Source organism: Belonocnema kinseyi, chromosome 2, assembly GCF_010883055.1.
Source record: "Belonocnema kinseyi isolate 2016_QV_RU_SX_M_011 chromosome 2, B_treatae_v1, whole genome shotgun sequence".
NCBI lineage: Eukaryota > Metazoa > Arthropoda > Insecta > Hymenoptera > Cynipidae > Belonocnema > Belonocnema kinseyi.
The window spans coordinates 110,185,794-110,207,287 of record NC_046658.1 but is presented as its reverse complement, the minus strand read 5'-3'; the positions used below and the strand labels follow the sequence as shown (position 1 = coordinate 110,207,287).

The 21,494-nt window shown below is 24.7% G+C and overlaps 2 protein-coding genes across 2 annotated transcripts in view; one reads left to right on the top strand and one right to left on the bottom strand.

Annotated features, from left to right (window-relative positions):
• Positions 1 to 12,969, top strand: part of LOC117168069 (serine/threonine/tyrosine-interacting protein B-like) — a 19,619-nt gene extending 6,650 nt beyond the window's left edge. Inside the window, exons 3-5 of the mRNA XM_033353428.1 lie at positions 818 to 969; positions 4,559 to 4,747; positions 11,696 to 12,969. Of these exons, the coding sequence (XP_033209319.1) occupies positions 818 to 969; positions 4,559 to 4,747; positions 11,696 to 11,897 (543 nt within the window). The 3' untranslated portion in view covers positions 11,898 to 12,969. The remainder of the gene's footprint in view (positions 1 to 817; positions 970 to 4,558; positions 4,748 to 11,695) is intronic.
• A 6,974-nt stretch (positions 12,970 to 19,943) lies between these two features.
• LOC117168347 (NPC intracellular cholesterol transporter 2 homolog a-like) overlaps positions 19,944 to 21,494 on the bottom strand; it is a 7,106-nt gene continuing 5,555 nt past the window's right edge. Inside the window, exons 3-4 of the mRNA XM_033353926.1 lie at positions 20,276 to 20,445; positions 19,944 to 20,173 (exon numbers count right to left, since the gene is read on the bottom strand). Coding sequence (XP_033209817.1) covers positions 20,081 to 20,173; positions 20,276 to 20,445 — 263 coding nt within the window. The 3' untranslated portion in view covers positions 19,944 to 20,080. The remainder of the gene's footprint in view (positions 20,174 to 20,275; positions 20,446 to 21,494) is intronic.

Sequence of the window (21,494 nt, the reverse complement as noted above, 5' to 3'; positions counted from 1 at the left end):
AAATCTCTATCCCTTCCACACACTACTCCTTACCCCTGCCGAGTGAGTCACGCCTACCCCGAAAGGGAAATGGCTTAATGGTGTAATAATAATAATAATAATCATTTGAAATGTTTTTAAATCTTTATAAATGTTCTCATAAAATAAATTCTTCAAAATAAGAAAAAAACTTTAAATTTTCCCAAGAATTTTATGAAAAGGTTTATTATATCGGAACCTTTCAAAATTCTTGAATAGCCTCATTCTGTTTAAATCTTAGAAAATCTTCATTTTTTCCAATTTTTTCAAATCTTCTTAAGATTTAAATTATTTTTGATCTTTTTAAAACTTAAAACTTCGTAATATTCTTTAAAATAAGGCAAAGTTTTTGTACTTTTTTTGGTAAACAAATATTTAATTTTCTTGAAATAAATTTTTCAAATTAAAAAATCATTTTCTAGTTTCCTAAGAATCTAAATAAAATGTTTTCCTTTTTTCTTTTGAAACATTACAAATTCTCTTAAGAAGCTTCTTTTTTAAAATCTTCGAAAGCCTACATATTAAAAAATTTGTAATCTTTATAAGTTTTAACTTATTTATAAATTGTGTAAAATTTATAAATATATTTTAAATGTACTCTATTTTTTGGTGAAAGTTTGTAATCTTTAAAAAAAAATTCTTTCTAATTCTAACTCATAATCAAACATTTCGAAATTTCAGCAAATCTTTTGAAATCTTTTTCAATTTTCAGATTTCTTCACACCACTTTTTTTAGATATTATTAAAAAAAAAAAGAATTAAGACTGTAATTCTGACTCAAAACTGCTTTTCTTTATAGGAAGTGGTTCCAGGATTGTACCTCGGACCCTACAGTTCTGCGAGTCGCGCAAACTTACAAGCCTTAACAGAATGTGGTATAACGCACATCGTATGTGTTCGTCAAGATATAGAAGCTCATTTTATAAAACCAAACTTTCCCGACAAATTCAAGTAAGTGACACTTTTTTTATGTTCTATAGAAAAAACGTAGCTCGCTCATTATTAATATACCAGGAAGCTAAGTCACTTTTGGGGTAAGCGTCACTCAATCGGTTCTACAGGATGTAGAAAACCTTGAAATCCTTGGAAACCTAGAATTCTCCTTGAATTTTTCACGAAAACCTTGAATTTGAATTTTTATTTTGCTTTTAAATCAGATTTCGAGTATAAACTAAATCACTCGGTTTTTAAGTATAAGCCAGATTTGAAAAGGTTACTAAATAATTCTAAAGATTTTAAAGTATTTCCAAGCTTTTATAATATTTAAAATTATTTTTAACATTTCAAAAATAGTTCACGGATTTAAAAAGAATTTAAAGAGTTGAAAAAGGCGCGTAGAAGATTTTAAAGATTTTAGAAAGATTTCGAATATTTCAGAAAGATTTAAAAATTTTCTAATGATTTCAAGGATTTTAAATATTTCAAAAAGTATACACCAGATGTCAAAGACTTTCAATGATTTCAAAATGTTTTAGAAGATTTCAAGATATTTCACAAAGATTCCAAATATTTTAATGATTTTAAATTATTAGAAAAGATTTCAGAAAGATTTCACAAATATCTCAAAGAATTCACAAGGATTTCAGAAGGTTTCAAGAATTTCAAAGATTTCAAAAAGTGTATATTACACCAGATTTCAAAGATTTCAAACAATTTCAGAAGGTTTCAATCAATTTAATATTTCAAAAGATTTCAATGATTTCAAACGAGCACAAAAAATTTAGCAAAATAAAAATTAAAGAAAGATTTCACAGATGTTTCGAAACATTTCGCAAAGATTTCAAGGATTTTTAAGGTTTTAAAAAGGGTATGTAAATCATATTTCAGAATTTTTTTAAAGATTTACAATTATTTCAAATTGTTTTAGAAAATCTCAAAATATTTCACCAAGATTCCAAATATTTTAATGATTTTAAATTAATACAAAATATTTCATAGAATTCATAAGGATTTTAGAAGGTTTCAAGAATTTTTACGATTTCAAAAAGAGATTGCAAGCGAACACAGAAAATTTCACAAACCAATATTAAAGAAAGATTTCACAAATATTTCAAAGATTTCAAATATTTTCATGATTTCAAATTAATACTAAAGTTTTTACAAATATTTGAAAGATTTCATAAAGATTCTAAATACAACGGTTTCAAAAAGGATAAAGTATACCAGATTTCAAAGCATTTTAGAGATTGTGAACGATTTAAAATTTGTTTAGAAGATTTCATAGATTTTTTGTTCAGATTTTAAAAAGGCTATGTAAATTAGATTTTAGAAAATTTCAAAGATTTACAATGATTTCAAATTGTTTTTGAAGATTTGAAAAGATTTCAAATATTTTAATGATTTAAAATTAATACAAAAGGTTTTAGAGAGATTTCATCAAAATTTCATAAAAATGCCAAAAGAATACAAAAATTTTTAAGATTTCAAAAAGGGTACATACCACGTTTCAAAGATTTCGAAATATTTCAAAAGTTTATAATAATTTCAAAATTTTTATAATATTTCAAAAGGTTTGAAATATTTCAATTAGTTTAAGAATTTCAATGATTTTAAAAAGAGTGCAGTAGACCAAAATACAAAACATTTCAAAGATTTTAAACGAGTTCGCATTATTTTTAAAAATTTCAAATATTTCAGTGATTTCAAATGAATACAAAAAGATGCAGGAAAGATTTTTCAAGTATTTCAAAAGATTTCAAGAATTAAAAAACTTTTAAAAAATATTCAAGATTTAAGAACATTTCAAAGGTTCTAAACAATTTCAAAAAGTTTCAAAACAGTACAGTACACCAGATTTAAAATATTTCAAAACATTTCAAAGGTTTCCAATAATTTAAAAAATTTTAGAAAACATATTTCAAAAAATTGCACAAAAATTTCAAATATTTCCATAATTTAAGGTATTTCAAATATTTTAAACGATTTGAAAGTTTAAAAGATTTCAAATGTTTTAATGATTTAAAATTAATACAAAAGGTTTTAGAAAGATTTCAAAAACTTAATAAAAAACAAAATATTTCAAATAATTCATAAGGATTTCAGAAAGTTTCACGAATTTGAAAGATATCAAAAAGGGTATATTACACCAGATTTAAAACATTTCAATGATTTTAAACAAACACAACAGATTTCACAAACAAAGGTTAAGGAAAGATTTCACAAATATTTCAAAGATTTCAAAATGTTTGAAAACATTTCACAAAGATTTAAAACATTTCACCAAAATTTAAAAAGACTTCACGAAGGTTTCAAATATTTCCCTGATTTCAAATTAGTACAAAAGATTTCACAAATATTTGATAGATTTCAAAAAGGGTCAAGTATACCAGATTTCAAAGCATTTTAGAGATTTTGAACGATTTAAAATTTGTTTAGAAGATTTCAAAGATTTTAAAACTTAACGATTTCAATTATTTTTAAGATTTTAAAAAGGATATGTAAATCAGATTTTGGAAAATTTCAAAGATTTACAATGATTTCAAATTGTTTTAGGAGATTTGAAAATATTTCACAAAAATTTCAAATATTATAATGATTTCAAATGAATGCAGAAGATTTTACAAGGATTTTATGAAAATTTGATAAAAATGTCAAAAGAATACAAAGATTTCAAAAAGGGTACACCCCAGGTTTCAAAGATTTCAAAAGTTTTAAATAATTTCCAAATTTGTAGAATATTTAAAAATATTTCAAACATTTCAATTAGTTCAAAAATTACAATGATTTCAAAAAGAGTGTAGTAGACTAATATAGAAAACATTTGAAGATTCTAAATGATTTCCCATTATTTTAGAGCATTTCAAAATATTTCACAAAAGTTTCAAATATTTCAAATAAATACAAAATATGTAGGAGAGATTTCGCAAGTACTTCAAAGAATTTCAAGAATTAAGAAGTTTTTAAAGATATAAAAAAAAGATTTTAGAACATTTCCAAGGTTTAAAACAATATCAAAAGGTTTCACGACATTTGAGAAGATTTCAAAAGATTGAAATGATTTCAAACGAACACAAAAGTTGTCAAGAATTCAAAGAATTCAAGGATTTTACAAAAATTTAAAAACATTTTACAGAAATTTCAAGATTTCACGAAGGCTTTAAATACTTCAAAAGATTTCAACGAATTCACAAATATTTCAAAAATTTCAAATATATTTAAAAAAATGTCAAGGATTTCAGAAGTTTAAAAATATTCCCAAATATTTCACAGAATGTTCGCAAAAAATTACGAATTCCTTAATTTTTTATTCTTCTTTCTTTAGAAATTGTTGGCCAATAAAAACATGAAATGTTTAATCTTGTACATGTATAACAAACGGTTATTTGATGTAAAAAAAGAGACCTTGAAAAACTTTATTTCCTGACCCAAAAAACCTGGAAAAGACCTTGAATTTTGTTCCTAAGAATCGCTGGACACCCTGTTCTAGCCGCAACAGTCCTCCGACCCAAGTCGCTGATCAATCTCTCTAGGCGTAGAGCTTCGCAAAATAAATCATATATCCATAATTTTTATCAAACAAACTTCTATCCCTGACTTCTAGGTACCTAGTTTTAAACATAGCTGACGCCGCAACGGAAAATATAATACAACACTTTCAAAGAGTTCGAACATTCATAGACGACGCACTGAGAGAGGGTGGACAAGTTTTGGTGCATGGAAATGCGGGAATATCCAGATCTGCAGCTTTAGTTCTCGCTTATGTTATGGAGACGTATGGACTGACACAGGCGTAAGTAAATCGACAAATAACAAAATAAATTTTAAATACCGCCAATCTGGCATTATGGATCCAGCCAGGTAATTATAGATATTAAGTCGGTTTTAATTTTTGTAGGCGGATAAGGTCAACTTTTCGAGAATTTGCTTGTACTAGCTCAATTTGCAACAAACATTCATTTTTTTTAACATTAATTTCGTTAACTAGTTGAAGAATCATCATTTTAATTGAAAATACATCACTTTCTTTTAGGTATCTATTTTTTTAATTAGTCTTTTTTTAAATTGAAAATGTAATTATTCCACTTGAATATTCCATCATTTTTAATGAAAATTCATCAGTTTGTTTGACTCTTTTTTGTGGAAAATTAGTTTTTTTTTTAAATCTGAAAATGAAGCTATTCCATTTTTGGATGAAAACTGATCCTCTTTAGTTCAAAATTCAACTCTCTTGTCAAAAATTCACCATAGTAGTTGAAAATTAAACAACCTATATCTGGAAATTCCGAAATTCTTCAGGAAATTTTTTTATAAATAACGGGATTTTTTTTAGTGCGTCCTTAATGTTTGTTTAATTGCCATATAAAATTGTATTGAAAATTAGTTTTTGGTTTGGTAAAAAATTAATTGTTTTTAAATGAAAATTTAACTATTCTATTTTTTCTTTTAGTAGAAAATTTGTTCTCTTGGTTGAAAATACATCTTTTTCCTTGAAAATTTTAACGCTTTTGTTTTACAATTTTTTTCTCTTTCCCGGTTTTAAATGTCTTTCATAGTTGAACTTTCAACTCATATTATACACTCTTATTTTTTGGTTGAAATAGAAACTACATTTTTTGTTCAGAATTCATCTGTTTTGGAATGCAAATTTAATTACGTAGTTAAAAATTAAAATCTTTTGTTAAAAATTAATTTTTTTGGTTGATTCATCATTTTAATTGAAATTTGTTATTGGAAAATGTGCTACTTTGTCGAAAATTCATTTTTTCTTTGGCTGAAAATTAAATTTGTACTTCTTTTTTTGTTTGTTGAAAATTAATTTTTTTTCAACTGAAAATGTAATTATTTCATTTGAATATTCTCTCATCTTAATTGGAAACTCATCTCTTTGGTTAAAAAATATCTTTTTTCTTAGAAAATACGTCTTTTTTGGTAGAACTTAATATTCTTGTATCAAAATTCATATTTTTTATATAAAATTCATTATTTTGTTTAAAAATGCAACTACTTTTTTTAATTCGTTTTTTGTTCGTTGCCTTTTTTTAATACTAAAAATGTAACTATTCCAATTTTTCTTGATTTTTCTTTTTTTTTTGTAGAAAGTTCAAATATTTCACTAAAAATTAAACTTCTTGTTTAAAGTTCAATTTTTTTGGTTAAAAATTAAACTTATAATTGAAAAAATTTATGTATTTTGTTGAAAATTCGTCTTTTTTACTTGAAATATTAACCATTACATTATTCGTCGAGAATTCGTATTTTTTATTGAAAATTCGACTACTTTTTGAAAGTTAAATTACTTCGTTATAAACTAATTTTTTGGTTAAAGATTCATAATTTTAGTTGAAAAATTCGAAATTAAACCTTTAAATGAAAAGACATTTTTTGTTGAAAGTTAATATTTTTTAGTACAAATTTCATCGCTTTGAAAATGTAACCATTTTTTAAAATTATTTTTTGATTTACATTCCATCATTTTAGATAAAAATGCATCCCTTTAATTGAACATTAATTTTGTTAACTAGTTGAGGATTCATCATTTTAATTGAAAATACATCACTTTTTTAGGTATCTATTTCTTTAATTAGTATTTTTTATTGAAAATTTAATTATTCCACTTGAATATTCCATCATTTTAAATGAAAATTCATCAGCTTGATTACTCTTTTTTGTAGAAAATTAGTTTTTTTATTGAAAATTTAACCATTCCATTTTAATATTCCATTATTTTAGTTAAAACTTCATCACTTTAGTTGAAAATTTGTTTGTTATTTTTCGTGAAAAATTAGTTTTTTATCTGAATATTAAACTATTCCATTTTTGGTCGAAAACTGATTAGTTAAAAAACATCCATTTGTTTAAAATTTCAGTTGAAAATTCATAATTTTAGTTTAAAATTAATCACTTTCTTCGAATATTTATCGAATTTTAACTAGCTTTTTTTTCATTGAAAATTTAACCTCCATTATTTTGGTTAAAACTTCATCAGTTTGGTAAAAAATTTCTTTGTTATTTTTAGTGAAAAATTAGTTTTTCATCTAAAAGTTGAACTACTCCATTTTTTGTTGAAAATCATTTTATTTCAAAATCGAACTATTTCGTTGCAAATTAACGTCTTTGGTTAGGAAATCATCTTTTTGGTATAAAATTAGTCTTTTTTTTAAATTTATATTCTTTTCTAGAACTAATCTTCTTGGTTGATAATAAAACTACTTTGTTGAAAGTTAAACTTTTTTCTTAAAATTTCATCTTTTTGATTTGAAACACCTCTACTGCAGTTAAATATTTATAATTTTAGTTCGAAATTCATCACTTTGTTTGGAAATGAAACTATTTTTTTGAAAATTATTGTTTTTTTTAGTTGAAAATTATATTGTTTTAACTGAAAATGTAAATATTCCAATTGAATATATCATCATTTCAGATGAAAATTCATCTCTTTGGTTAAACATTAACTATGTTTTTAGTACTATTTAATTATTTAAGTAACCTTTTAAATTAAAAATATGAATTGATTTCCTAGAATCTGAAAAAAAATTATTTATAATAAACTCGCGAAATTGTATTAATTAGGGTGGCTTAAAAGCAATATTTTTTTAGAGGACAACGATCCCTCCAATTTCATTCCGAATCCGAAAATAGAAATTTCCATTTTTTTGTTTTTTTTTTAATTTTGATTTTAGCAAGTTCTATGCAAAATGAATGAGGGGAAAAAACAACATTTTTTTGACTTTTTGGAATAATTGTTTAGAATTTTGTGAAATGTGACGGGAAAGTATAGAGGCTTGTAGAGAATTATTTATCGAAGAATTTCATGTATCAGACATATGTGTTTGATACTATGAACACACCTATACGAGTCCCTGAAAACTACCCTTAAAACCAAAAATGTTCTTTCTTCATGAAATTGACTGTATTCTCGTCTTTTTTTACTTCAAATTATTTACATTAGTCTAGTTAAATTTTTATCAATATTGGTTGATTAATTTTAAACTATTTAAACAAAAGTAATTTGTTTAAATATTTTTTTTCAAAAATTCCTTTTTTTACCCCTAAAAATAATTATTATTAGTTGAATATTTAAGAACATTTTTCATTTATTTTTAATTATTTAAACAAATACAATTGGTTCAAATAATTATTGTATCTAAAATTCTTTTTTTATTAGAAATTATTACTATTTCCTTAGTTGAATGTTTATTAACATTGATTAATTAATTTATAATTGCTTAAACAAAATACATTTGTTTAAATCATTTTTTTTCGATTTCTTTTTAAATAAAAATTATTACTATTGGTCTTGTGGAATATTGATCAATAATGGTTAATTAATTTTTAAGTACTTTAACTAATTTCATTTGTTTCCGACAAACTTAAATAAATTTAAATACATTTTGTAGACAAATACAATTTGTTTACATAATTAAAAATTAATTAATCAATGTTCTTAAATATTCCACTAGACCTACAGTAATAATTTTTATTTAAAAACCTAATAAAAAATGTAAGCAAATGGAATTTGTTAAACAATTGAAATTGAATCAAACAATGTTGATATAATTGCACTAAAGAAATATTAATAATTTGTAATAAAAAAATAATAGAATACTACTAGTGCCGTCGCACGGCCGTTTTCAACTCCCGTGACACATTTTTTACATTGGAAGCACCACCCCCCTAGAGTTCTAAAGAGTTTATGTGGCCGAGAAAATGTCCAGGAGGACAGGAATATGACCAAGAATTTCTTTGATGAATGTGCTCTTCGGGAATTTATGAGAATTTAAAAATATTTTTTCGTAACTTTTGAAAAGCGAATCTTGTAGTTTGAACAATTATTTTTAGTTATTCTGTGCGACTGAGTTATAGAATTTGAAATGCAAAAATATTCTTGAACATTTGCTGCTGAATTTGAGGAATTTTATGGTCTTAAAAGGTTTATTATAAACATAAGAATATCTTGAAATGGGAGTATATTATAACATAAGACTATTTTAACTTGTTATGAAATAAACTGCTTAAAAAGACAATATAACCCATTTTTTTGAAATACAAAATTGAAGTATTAGCGTATTAAATATAAATTTAAATATTACTTAAATACTTAAAAAGCCATTACTTAATATTGTGTACAAGTAAAATACAAATATAATAAAATAATTTATACATATATGTTTAAAGGCCTAATAATACTTATCTAACATTTTTTCATTACTTAATTTTTATTATTTAATTTAATATGTCGGCTAGAAAGAAATTTTGATCAGACTTAACTTTATTCGTAGTTTTATTTTTATGAAAGTTTTGTTATTGCAATTCATAGTTTTTGGAAATGAATTTACAATATTATAAGATTTAAAGATAAAGAAAAATATTGATGCAGGTAAAATTCTCTTAATAGAAAATTCCATTTTTTTCGTTAACTTTTCGGTTCAAAGTTGAACTAATTTTTTTTTATAGTTTGTCTTTTTTATTTTAAAGTTTACTGTTTTAGAAGAAATTAAATCTTTTTTTGATAAAACTGCAACTGTTTGGTTGGAAATGAAGCTATTATACTATTTTCTTGAAAACTGAACTCTTTCGTAGAATATTGACTTTTTGTTTAAAATTTATAGTTTGGTGTTGAAAAATGAACGGAAAAATGCAACTATTTGGTAGAAAATTTTAATATTTTGTTAAAAATTCATCCTTTTTGATTGAAAAAATTCGTCTTTTTGGATTGAAAATTCCATTTTTTTCATAGAAACTTAATTTTTTTGTTTAAAAAATTCAATTTTTGATGTTACTGAATTAACTGGAATCTTTTTTGGACGGAAACTCGACTTTTTTTGTAATAAAAAATTCCTCTGTTTTAAGATAAATTTCATATTTTTTTATAAGAATGCAACTATTTGGTAGAGAATTTAACTATTTTGTTAAAAAGTCCTCCTTTTTTGGTTAAAAATTCGTCTTTTTGGATTCGAAATTCAATGTTTTTGGTAGAAAATTATTTCTTGTTAAAAAATGCACAGTGTGATCGTGAAAACTCCACTAAAATCTTTTTCAACAGAAAATTCAACTATTTTTTTGAAAATTTATCTTTTTGGTTTAAAACTTCATCTGTTATAGAAGAAATTTCATTTTTTGTATGAAAACGCAACTTTTTGGTTAAAAATTGTTCTTTCTTGCTTAATAATTCAACTAATGTGTTTAAAACATTTGGTTGAATCGCTTTTCTAAGAAATCACATTTTCGTTAGAGATTTATATTTTAAGTTGAAAAGTTATCTCGCTGGTTAAAAGTTTAATTATCTTGTTATAAATTAATCTTTTTTAATTGAAAATTCAACTACTTAGGTTAAAGTTAAACTACATTCTGAAATGTTTTTATTGACGTGTGGTTGAAAATGTAACTGTTTAGTGAAAAATACTTCTTTTTTTGTTTTTTATAATTCATTTCTAAACAAAAATGTAACTTCCATTTTTTGAGATTGATATTTTTTAGTTAAAAATTCGCGTTTTTTTGTACAAAAATTATTTTTTTGTTTGAAATTTCCTTTTATTTAAACGATCTGCAGCAAAGATTCAAAATTAACTAAAATTTGTAATTTAAAATAAATTAAACGAAGTGTACGTATACCAACAAAATCCGACTATTCGTACCTGAAATTTGGTGCAAATAGTCCACTGCCTAATTTAAAACAAAATATAGATTTTTGCAGATTTCGAACAAAAAATTTAGAAGCTTTTTAAGAATTATGAAAGGCTTTTTATTTTGAAGAAATCATTCTAAGAAAATGTTAAGAAGGTTTAAAAAGATTTCCAAAATTGTCAAAAATATTTTCCATTTTGCAGGATTTAAACAAAAAATTAAGGGAGAATTCGAATCATTATAAAAGATATTTAGAAGTTTTGAAAAGATTTCGAAAATAATCGAAAGTTTGAATAAATATAAAACAAGTTGTAGATGTTTCCAGATTTTGAAATAAAATTTTGAATTTTTAAAGAAAACATGAATTACATGCCTTACAGAGAGGATATTTTCAAAGATTTTAAGAAAATTTTAATAGATTTCAATAATTTGAAAGGATTTTTAAGATTTTATTGTATTTTTAAAAGTTTTAAAGGTAAAAATACATCAGTTTTATGGAAAATTAATTTTTGGTGTAACAGTCATATTTTTTGTTTGAAAATTGAATTTTTTTAAAGAAAATTTGTCTTCTCATTTGAAGGTTCAATAATTTAGATAAACTTTTATTTATTTTTTAAGTGAAAAATCTTTGTTTGTTGGAAATTCGTCTTTTTGGTTTTAAAATTCATTTCTTTTGTTGTTTAATTTCATTCTTTTTTTATTAAAATATAAACTATGACACTTTTTTCGTTGGCTTGTCTTTTTATGTTGAATATTCAACAATTATGTTAAAAATTCAATTATTTTGTTGAAAATTCCAGTATTTTGTTATAGAGTTATCTCTTAAAGTAGAAAAAACTGTTGTTTTTTTTTTTTGTTAGAAATAAATTAATACATTTGAAAATTTTAAATTTTTATATGAAACACTTTAATTTCTGGATATATCTAAGTTAGAAAATAATTTATGTTCAACCGCTGATATAACCTACACAATAAAAATCATAAATTCTTAAATTCTCTGAAAAAATTCTTTTAAATTCTCCGAAAAATTCTGTCATATTCTCGATTATGTGACCTGAACTTAAATTCTCGCGAATTTAAGAAGTGTCTCCTAACTGAATGAATTTATCTGCAGACGAGCTTACACGATAGTCCAGCAGAGGAGATTCTGTATAAATCCAAACGATGGATTTATGGCTCAGCTGAGAGAGTACGAGCCAATATACCAGGCACAGAAAACCTTAAGGAACGGGCAACAAAGCTCAACAACTCAGAGGAGCAAAAGGTCCTTCAACCAACTTGACACAGAGTACATGCCAGAACCGATGGATAGTTGATATAAACCAGATTAATGCCAAAGTTACCAAAAGACTTATCATAGACTAAACAACTGACTTTATAGAGTTACTTGTACATCTCTCTTGGCGGTTTCAACCGATGTGACTGATGTCGAGAAATTCCGTGTCCAGAAAATTTTCGGCAACGCGACCAGACTCCAGAAATATCGAGTCTATCGCGAATATTATTGGTGAAAGTAAAGGTTAAAGAGTAAGTTCATTGTCTATTTGTATTTTGAAAATATTAACTTTATACTATATTTTGAATGCGTTGAATTGTTTTTGACATTTGAAAATTATCCGCTTTAGTCTTGTTTCATATGATTTTATCGTTAGTGCGATTATTCACTTTAAATATGGAAGATGGAAGTCAAGATGCAAATTCTAAATGAGCCGATTCTATATTTATTTGTTACCGTCCTTATTTATTACTTTTGTTTGTTTGTTTGTTTGTTTAATGTCATTTCCGTAGGAGATCTCAGTCATATCGGTTTCAAATCCAGGGGGTTTGACCGAATTATGACGAATATGTGTTCTTGTGACGGGCGAAATACTAGTTAAAACGCTTAGTGTACATAACGATGTTTAGGGATTTCTACAGAAAATCTTGATCAATTCCTCTTGCGCCAGAGTGCGAATTAACCTCGTAGTTTCGAAAAAGCTTCCTTAAAATTTCCTGTACTTTTACATAATGCACTGGGTGTTTATGCGCAAATAACTTCCGACAATTAGAGCAATTTACTCTGATGAACTTCGAAGGAAATAACAATTATCGCCTCGTTAGATAATCTATTTTTTATTAATAAGCATTTAAGTTGTTTTGTAGCGATTGTTACTCGTCAAAACACACGCGCGGTATTTTCAAGTTTGAAATAAAAAGCGAATCGAGTGGTTATTAAGAAGTGTGATAGTTACTTAAAGCCTTTACGAGTAATAATCACGAGCTTCAAAATGTGTATCGATTTCACTCGGATAGAATTTTTCAGATTTTCATAATAAAACACTTGGCTCTGTGATCACATTATATTGTAACAGTGATATTTGTAAAATATAAGCAAGTTCAAATTTTCAAGAGTGGACTTTATTCTTCATCGTCCATATTAATCTGTTTTGGTTTGGATTCAAATATTTTGTTGAAAATGGCCTTTTTTCAGGTTTAATTCAACTGTTTTTGGTTTTAAAATAAATTTGTTATTAAAATATCAATTATTATTAAATTTACAAAATCTCCCAGCACTTCGTAAATTTACAAAAATCCTTCCATTTTAAACAAGTTTTTTTAATTGAGGTACTTTGCAAGTTAAAAAAATGTTCTGAGTCTAAAATCAACTTTAAGATACTTTTCAAATTTACAGAAGTTCTTCAAATTTGAACTTATTTTCTAGTTAAAATTCTTCGCAAATTTACAAAAATCTTGCAAGCTTAAACCTTTTTTCTAATGAAGGTACTTTCCAAATTAAAAAAAAATACAACTTTAGGATATTTTCTAATTAACGTACTTTGGAAATTTGCAAAAATCCTTTAACTTTAAACCTCTTTCTAGAAAAGTTATATACTTTCCAAACTGAAAAAAAACCTTCATCTTTGAATTTGTTTAATGATGCAGGTACTTTGCAATTCTTTTTAATTATTGACTTTCAAATTTGTTTTCTAATTAAGATTATTCTCAAATTTATCAAAAATCTTCCAACTCTAAACCTGTGAGGGTACTTTGCAAATTAAAAAAATGCTTTAAGCTTAAGGTTCTTTTCAAATTTATAAAATCTTCCAGCTAACAATCTATTTTCTTATGAAGATGCATTAAAGTTTTTTAAATAATCAGTTGAATTTTTAGCTTTTTCGATTATATCATTCAGTTTACAGTGCATAATTCGAAAAAATTTCACTTACAAATTTTCCATTTTGGATTTGAATTTTTCAGCGTACATTTTTTATTTACAAAATTTCAAGATACATTTTTAAAGACCTAAAAAATGAAGAATTAGCGGCGTTTGAAATCGACAGTTTTGGAATAAAAACGTTTTTTATTTAATCAAAAGTGAATATTAATTATAATGATTTTTTAAATTGAACTATAAATTAAAGATTAAAAAGTGAATAATAATTGATTAGACAAGACGATTCGGAATCAGTTCAAAATTAAAAAATTTCCAGATTTTAACGTTAAAAATTACATTTTTGAAAATTGGCATTTTGAATTCCTTAGTGTGATTAAACAAATGCGAACGCTCAATTTAAACTTTATAAACTATTTTCAAAGTGAAAATAATTCCAAAATAATATATTCATAATTAAAGGCTTTCATTGAATTAAAAATATTGTTTTAACCTAAAATTCGAAATTTTTAATTGCGAAAAGTAACAATTGCTGATTATTTCGACATATTTGATTGTTGTTGTGAAATCGGTAATTATAAATTAAATATTTAAAACATAACAAAAAACTAAACATTCAACTTTACTATTTTAATTGTTCTATTCGAATAAAATTTAAATAACAACTAAAATGGTTGAATTTTGATGTATAATAAATATTGAACATCTATAATTCCTAAAAAAAATCGACTAAGTTGAATAGATATTTAAAAGGTCTGCAGCAAAGATTCAAAATTAATTAAAAATTTGTAATTTAAAATAATTTAAACGAAGTGTCTACGTATACTAACAAAATCCGACTATTTGTACCTAAAATTTGGTGCAAATAGTCCACTGCCTAATTTAAAACAAAATATAGGTTTTTGCAGATTTCGAACAAAAAATTTAGAAGCTTTTTAAGAATTATGAAAGGCTTCAAAATAATAAAAAACACTTTCTTAAGATTCCTAGGAAAATTGAAAATGACTTTTTATTTTGAAGAAATCATTTTAAGAGAATATTTAAAAAGGTTTAAAAAGATTTCCAAAATTGTCAAAAATATTTTCCATTTTACAGGATTTAAAAAAAATTAAGGGAGAATTCGAATCATTATAAAAGATATTTTGAAGTTCTGAAAAGATTTCAAAAATAATCGAAAGTTTGAATAAATATAAAACAAGCTGTAGATATTTCCAGATTTTGAAATAAAATTTTGAATTTTTAAAGAAAACATGAATTACATGCCTTACAGAGAGGATATTTTCAAAGATTCCAAGAAAATTTTAATAGATTTCAATAATTTGAAGGGATTTTTAAGATTTTATTGTATTTTTGAAACTTCTAAAGGTATTTTAAAGCACTTAGTGTATTTTAATACATTTTCCAGAATTTCAGGAAATATCTTCATGGAATTTAACGGGATTTTGTAATATTTTAAAGCATTTTAAAGAATTTATTCACGAGATGTGAGGTATTTCGTAGGGTTTTAAACATTTGAAGAGATTTAGAATTCACCCTGAATTCTTATTAATTTATCCTGAGTTCTTTTAAATTCTTTTGAATTTTTTTTTAAATCACTTGAATTTTTCCAATTTACTCAATCCTAGTCAATAAAATGGATTTTTTTAAATTCTTAAAGTTTTTATTTAATTTATCCTGAAGATCAATATTGATAAAATGGTCAAAGGATTTGAAACATTTAAACCCATTTTTTAAAATTCTTTGAAATTTTCAAGAGCTTTGAAATATGTTAGGGAATTTTAAAAGTGTTTAAAGGATTTAAAATAGCTTAGGTTTTTTTAGGTTATTTATTTCTATGGGATTTTAAAGGATATGAAATATTTTAGGGAATTTTAAAAGATACCAAAGAATTATTGATTACTTTCATTAATCTTAAAAGATTTCAAAGCGTTTAGAATATTTTAGAGAATCTTAAAAGATTGAAAGGAATTTTTATTTGATTAGAATTTCGGAGATATGGAACGATTTTGCAGGACCTCCATGGTTTTAAAATACTTTAAAAGATTTTTGGGGATTTTACAAGGTTTTCTTGATCAAGGAACTTTAATCAATTTTCTAGGATTTCAGAAAATATCGCCCAATTTCATAGAATTTTAAGGAAATTAATAATGTTTTAATGGATTTTAAACAGCGTATTTAAAAGAATAGAGGTATTTCGCAGGGTTTAAAAGTTTTGAAATTAGTTTTTGTGATTCAGCCTGAATCCTTATTAATTTATTCTGAATTGTTTTTTAATTCTTTTAAATTTTTTACATTCTCTTGAATTCATCTGAATTTACTTAATTCAGTGGATTTTTTTGGCTTTTCAAGAGCTTCGCAAATTTTCAGATGATTTTTATTTTGAATACTTTAGGTTATTTAAAAATATTAAAAAGAAATCTTAATTCATTTCTGTAATTTAATGAGATTGCAAAGGATTTGAAATATTGCAGGGTATTTTAAAAGATTCCCTCAGGAATTTTCAAGAGATACAAATAGTTTGAACGGATTTCATAATATATTGAACATTTTGAAATATTTGTGGAAATTTTTAACGATTCCCATATTTTTTATTTATTTCAATAATTTGAAGGGATTTTAAAGACTGAAATATTTTAGGATATTTTAATAGATTTCAAGGCATTTCCAAGAGATTTAAACAATTTCTAGGGATTTTCAAGAGTTTTAATAATTTTAAGGGTTTTTAAGAGTTTTTAATATTTTAACGGATTTCAAAGAATTTATTCACAAGAAGTGAGGGACTTCAAGGGTTTCAAATATTTGAAGAGATTTTCAAATGTTTTTGCAATTCATTTGGAATTCAAACTGAATTCTTTTAAGTTCTTTTGAATTCAGTTGATAGCTTTCTAAATTCAGCTTGATTTTTTGTGAATTTCATCTAATTTTTCATTTTCCCTTTAAATTTCTTTAAATTCACTTTTGAAGTTAACTTGATTTATTTTGTAGTGATTAGTCACTTATTTATTAGAAATTGGTAGGGTTTCAAAGACTTGAAGAAATTTGATTAATTATTTATTATTATTAATAAAAAAATTTTAAATAAATTAAGAAATGTTTAAATTAAATGAATTATTAATAAAATTCTTCTGAATTCACTTGAATCTTATCAAAATTCATTTGAATTTTAGGGAAACAAATTGAATTTTTTTGAGTTTGAAATTGTTTTCCAATTTTATCTTTGGAATTTACCTTGAACTTATTGAAATCATTAATTTGTTGATTTATATAGAAAATCCATCTTCTTGTACAGAAGTTAATTAAAAACCTACTATATATTTTTGCTACAGAATTCATCTCTTTTGAATCAAGATTATACTATTTGGTTGAAAATTTAATTATTTTGTTGAAAATTAAACCAGCTACCCTACGTGGAAAAACTGAAATTTTCAGGAAAATTTTATTTAAAGCCGGGGAATTTTTTCAAAAGCATCCTTAATTTTTTTTAGATTGCAGTATAAAATTGAATAAGGCTGATTCTTCATTTGAAACTTTACTTCATATTACTGTATTTAACTTTTTTTAAACCTTTTTATTTAAATTAATTTTTTAAGCTGAAAATTTAACTATTCTATTTTTTGTTAAAAGTTGATCGTTTTCAGTTTAAACTTCAAGTATGCGGTTAAAAAATTCATTCTTTTTTTTGGTAGAAAATTATTCTTGTTATAAAATTCAAGAGTTTGTTTGCAATTTCTTATCTCTCTTGGCTGAAGAATCATTCTATTTTTAAAATTCCAATTCAAATTTTCAAGAATGGACTTTTTTCTTCACTGTACACATTTTTGCATTTCGGGTTGCTACAGATGAGGAAATTCCAGAATGTCCGGATAAATTATATTTTCGATAATCTGAATTTGACGTTAATTTTATTATTTTTTTGAAAATTTAACAATTTTGTTAAGTAATTCTTTTTTATTGAAAATTCGTCCCTTAGGATTAAAAATTTATCTATTTATGTCGTAAATCCACCTTTTTTGTTTAAAAATTACAACTGTGTGCTTGAATATAAATAAGTTTTTATTGACGTTTTAACTATTTCGTTGAAAATTCATCCAATTAGTTGAAAGTGGAACTATTTTGTTAAAAACTCTTTTTTTTTGCTTGGTAATTCATCATTTTAAGTTGAAAATTAATTTTCATAACTGCAAATTTAACTTTTATTTTTAGTTAAAAGTTGATCGTCTTTAGTTGCAAATTCGTTCTTTTCGTTAGAAAATCAATCTTTTCACTTGAAAATTCAACCGTTTGTCCAGAACATTCAGAAAGTCAGGTAATTTAAAACTGGTCAGGAAATTTTCGATAAACTGAAATTAAAATTAAGTTTAGTATTTTCTTGAAAATTTAACAATTTTGTCAAAAGGTAATTTTTATTGTTGAAAATTTCATTTTGAAATTTCGCGCCCTTCAATGCATTATGTATGTATATTTGTTCAATTATGAATCCTTATAATTTAAAATTGTTTAATATTTTGATCTTCTCCATTTTACAATGGTCGAATTTTAATTTTCAATTCCCCCCTTTTCGCTTTTTTAAAGAATCCCTCTTTTTCCCCTCTTATCAATAAAATTCCCATTTTTCTAGTTTTTTCGCTAAAAAGTAAACTAAATTAACAAAAGCCAATAAAAAAATCCAACTATTTTTGGTAGAAAGTTAATTATTTTTTATTGAAAAGTTCATTATATTTTTTGTTCAAAATTAATTTTTTTTTTAAATTAAACTATTTTGTTAAAAATTATTTTTTTTGTGTGTGTGTCGTAAATTCAACTGTTTTGGCTAATATTCCTCTTTTTGTATAGAAAATTCGTCATTTTGGATTAAAAATGCATCTTTTGGCAGGAAAGTGGTATTTCTTGGTTAAAAGTTAATTCTTTTGAATTAAAAAGTCTACTAGTATATTTTTGCTTCATTCTGTGAAATCGCTTTAAATGATTGAAATGAATTGAAAATTCCTTGAAATCTTTTAAAATATCCTCAAATATTTCAAATCCTTTAAATGTAACGTTTTGAAATTCTTCTGTTTTCTAAATTTCAGTTTGAAATAATTTCATTTATAAATTGTCCAATTGAAAAACATACAATTTAATTTTGAACGTTTTCAATTTATTTATGATTATTAATTTTTTATAAGCAAACTTTCAAGTTTACAATTCAAAATTTGATGACTTGAATTCCATCGAGTTGAAAATTATCGATGGAATTCAAGTCTTCAAATTTTGAATTATGAACACGAAAGTTTATTTATAAAAAATTAATAATCATAAATAAATTGAAAGCGTTCAAAATTTAAATGTAATTTTTTTCAACTGGACAATCTATAAATGAAATTATTTCAGACTGAAATTTACAAAACAGTAGAATTTCAAAACGTTGCAAATTTTAATATTTATAGATTAGTTAAACTATTAAATTAAAGTTTTAATAGAAATTACTTTAGTTAAAGTTTAACAATTTCTTAACTGTTTTGTGTATAAAACTATTAAATTATACAAATTTTGTTTGAAAAAACGTTAAATATTAAAATTTTTGAAAATTAAATTTCGAAAGCTTTGGATTTTTATTTATCCCATTTTCAAAACAACAATCTACAAGCATTTTAATATTCAACGTTTTGAAATTTTTCTGTTTTCTAAATTTCAACCTGAGGCTTTAAAATATTTCAGGAGATTTCAAAAGATTTGCAATGATTTTAAATAATTGAGGATGTCTTAAAAAATGTAAAGGAATTCTCAATTTATTTTTATAATCTTTCCGTTGGAGAGCAGATCTACTCCTTAATCAAATTCGACCCCATTTCAATTATTTTAACAAAACTACCCTAACCTAGTACCCTAACTAGGAAAAATCTACCTCTTAATTATATTTGAACCCATTTCCAGTATTTAAAAAAAGCTACCCATTTATAGTTCGCCATTTCCCAACTCTACAACATCTATCCCTTAACTACATTCGACCCCATTTACAGTATTTTGACAAAACCACCTGTTTATAATTGACTTTACCTTAACTACCCAGCTAAATCTACCTCTCAAATATATTTGACCCTATTTTCATTAGTAAAAAGAAAGACTTTTTTATTTTTAGCCATACTCCAGCTAAGCAAATTCTACATCTTAATTATATTTCACGCAACGATTTCGCTGAATTGGGAAAGGAAATAATTATCGTCTAACCAGATCTTTTATATATGTTTATTGCTCAAGAATCCAAGGTTTTGTAGCCACTATTTTACTTTGACATCTGCATGTATAAGAAATTTTAAGCAAAGTATAAGATAAACTTTTGAAATATGACTTTTTTCTTCAATAGAGACATCACTCACGGACTATTTCCGCTTGAAAATCAACACAAGCTATAGTTGCATTACTATACGTATCAATTATTTTGATGTAGACGGTGATATCACCCTGTAAAATAAGTATTGGTTACGTGAATTTTCAAGATTTTTTTGCATTCAAATTAATAATATATCATTTGTTTGACTGAGCAGTGAGTATGTATCATCATACCGTGAAAAAACTGAGACTAAATTTATGCGATTCTTCCACATTGTAGGGCACATTTTTTTCAAGTGGACATTTCAAAACCTCGCATATTTTCGGCTTATTCAATGGAAATGAAAATGGAATATTACCATACATTCCTTTTCCAGCAACTGTTGCATCCTTAACTTCCTGGTCTAAAAGGTACAGCCCAGTGGGCACAAAATTTGGCGACTTCTTTATGACATCGCTACGACAACTTTACGACATCCTATGTCCATGTCGTTACAGTGTCTTTACGATATCGTAAAAACATCGTCAGATCATACGACATATTTACGATATCATAAAAACGACTTAACGACATGGACATAGTATGTCGTAAAATTGTCGTAAAGATGTCGCCAAATTTTGTGCCCACTAAGAGTTAAGAATGTATTAATTAATAATTATGGAATGAATCTTACACTTTAACAGAGATCTGTGTGCCCTTCTAGAAATAATCAATTGAGATCGATAAGAAACAATATAACTAATATCTCAATCGTTCAGAATCGTGTTTCTTAATTGTGCCAAACGATTGTCAACCATTAAGCATTTTGCATTTCTAATTGTTTTCAATCGGGTACTTGGAATTTACCATGTGAGGACAGCACTTTTGTCTGGCGGGAATTATTTAAACACAGTTATTTATTTTTTCGGCATAATATAAATTTGAAACAGTATATATTATGAAACAAAGTAAATAAACACTTTGTAGATAATTCTTACCAGATGAAAGTGGTGCGACGAAAAAAATGTGCTAATAGTATTTTACGTTAAAAATATAAAATCAGATACACGATAAAAATAAAAAAGTTGATTTTGTAACAATGAAGCAAAATTGTTATTTTTATTATGCGCTCTTGGATTGTTCATTTCAGTGAACATTTTATGAATGGTTATAAGTCTTGAAATCGGTTAAGATTTTAAAAAAAGTAAGCGAATAATTTAGAAACGTGAAACTTCAGAACAGCGATTAAAGTATTATTTTATTATTTAAAAATGACAAGCTGTTATTAAATGAATAAAATCAAACAATTAAAAATTAATATTAGAGATAAAATATTTAAAATCAACTTTTTCTATTATTCGCAAAGTAGCCACTATTATTATTATTACACCATTAAGCCATTTCCCTTTCGGGGTAGGCGTGACTCACTCGGCAGGGGAAAGGAGTAGTGTGTGGATGGGATAGAGATTTTTC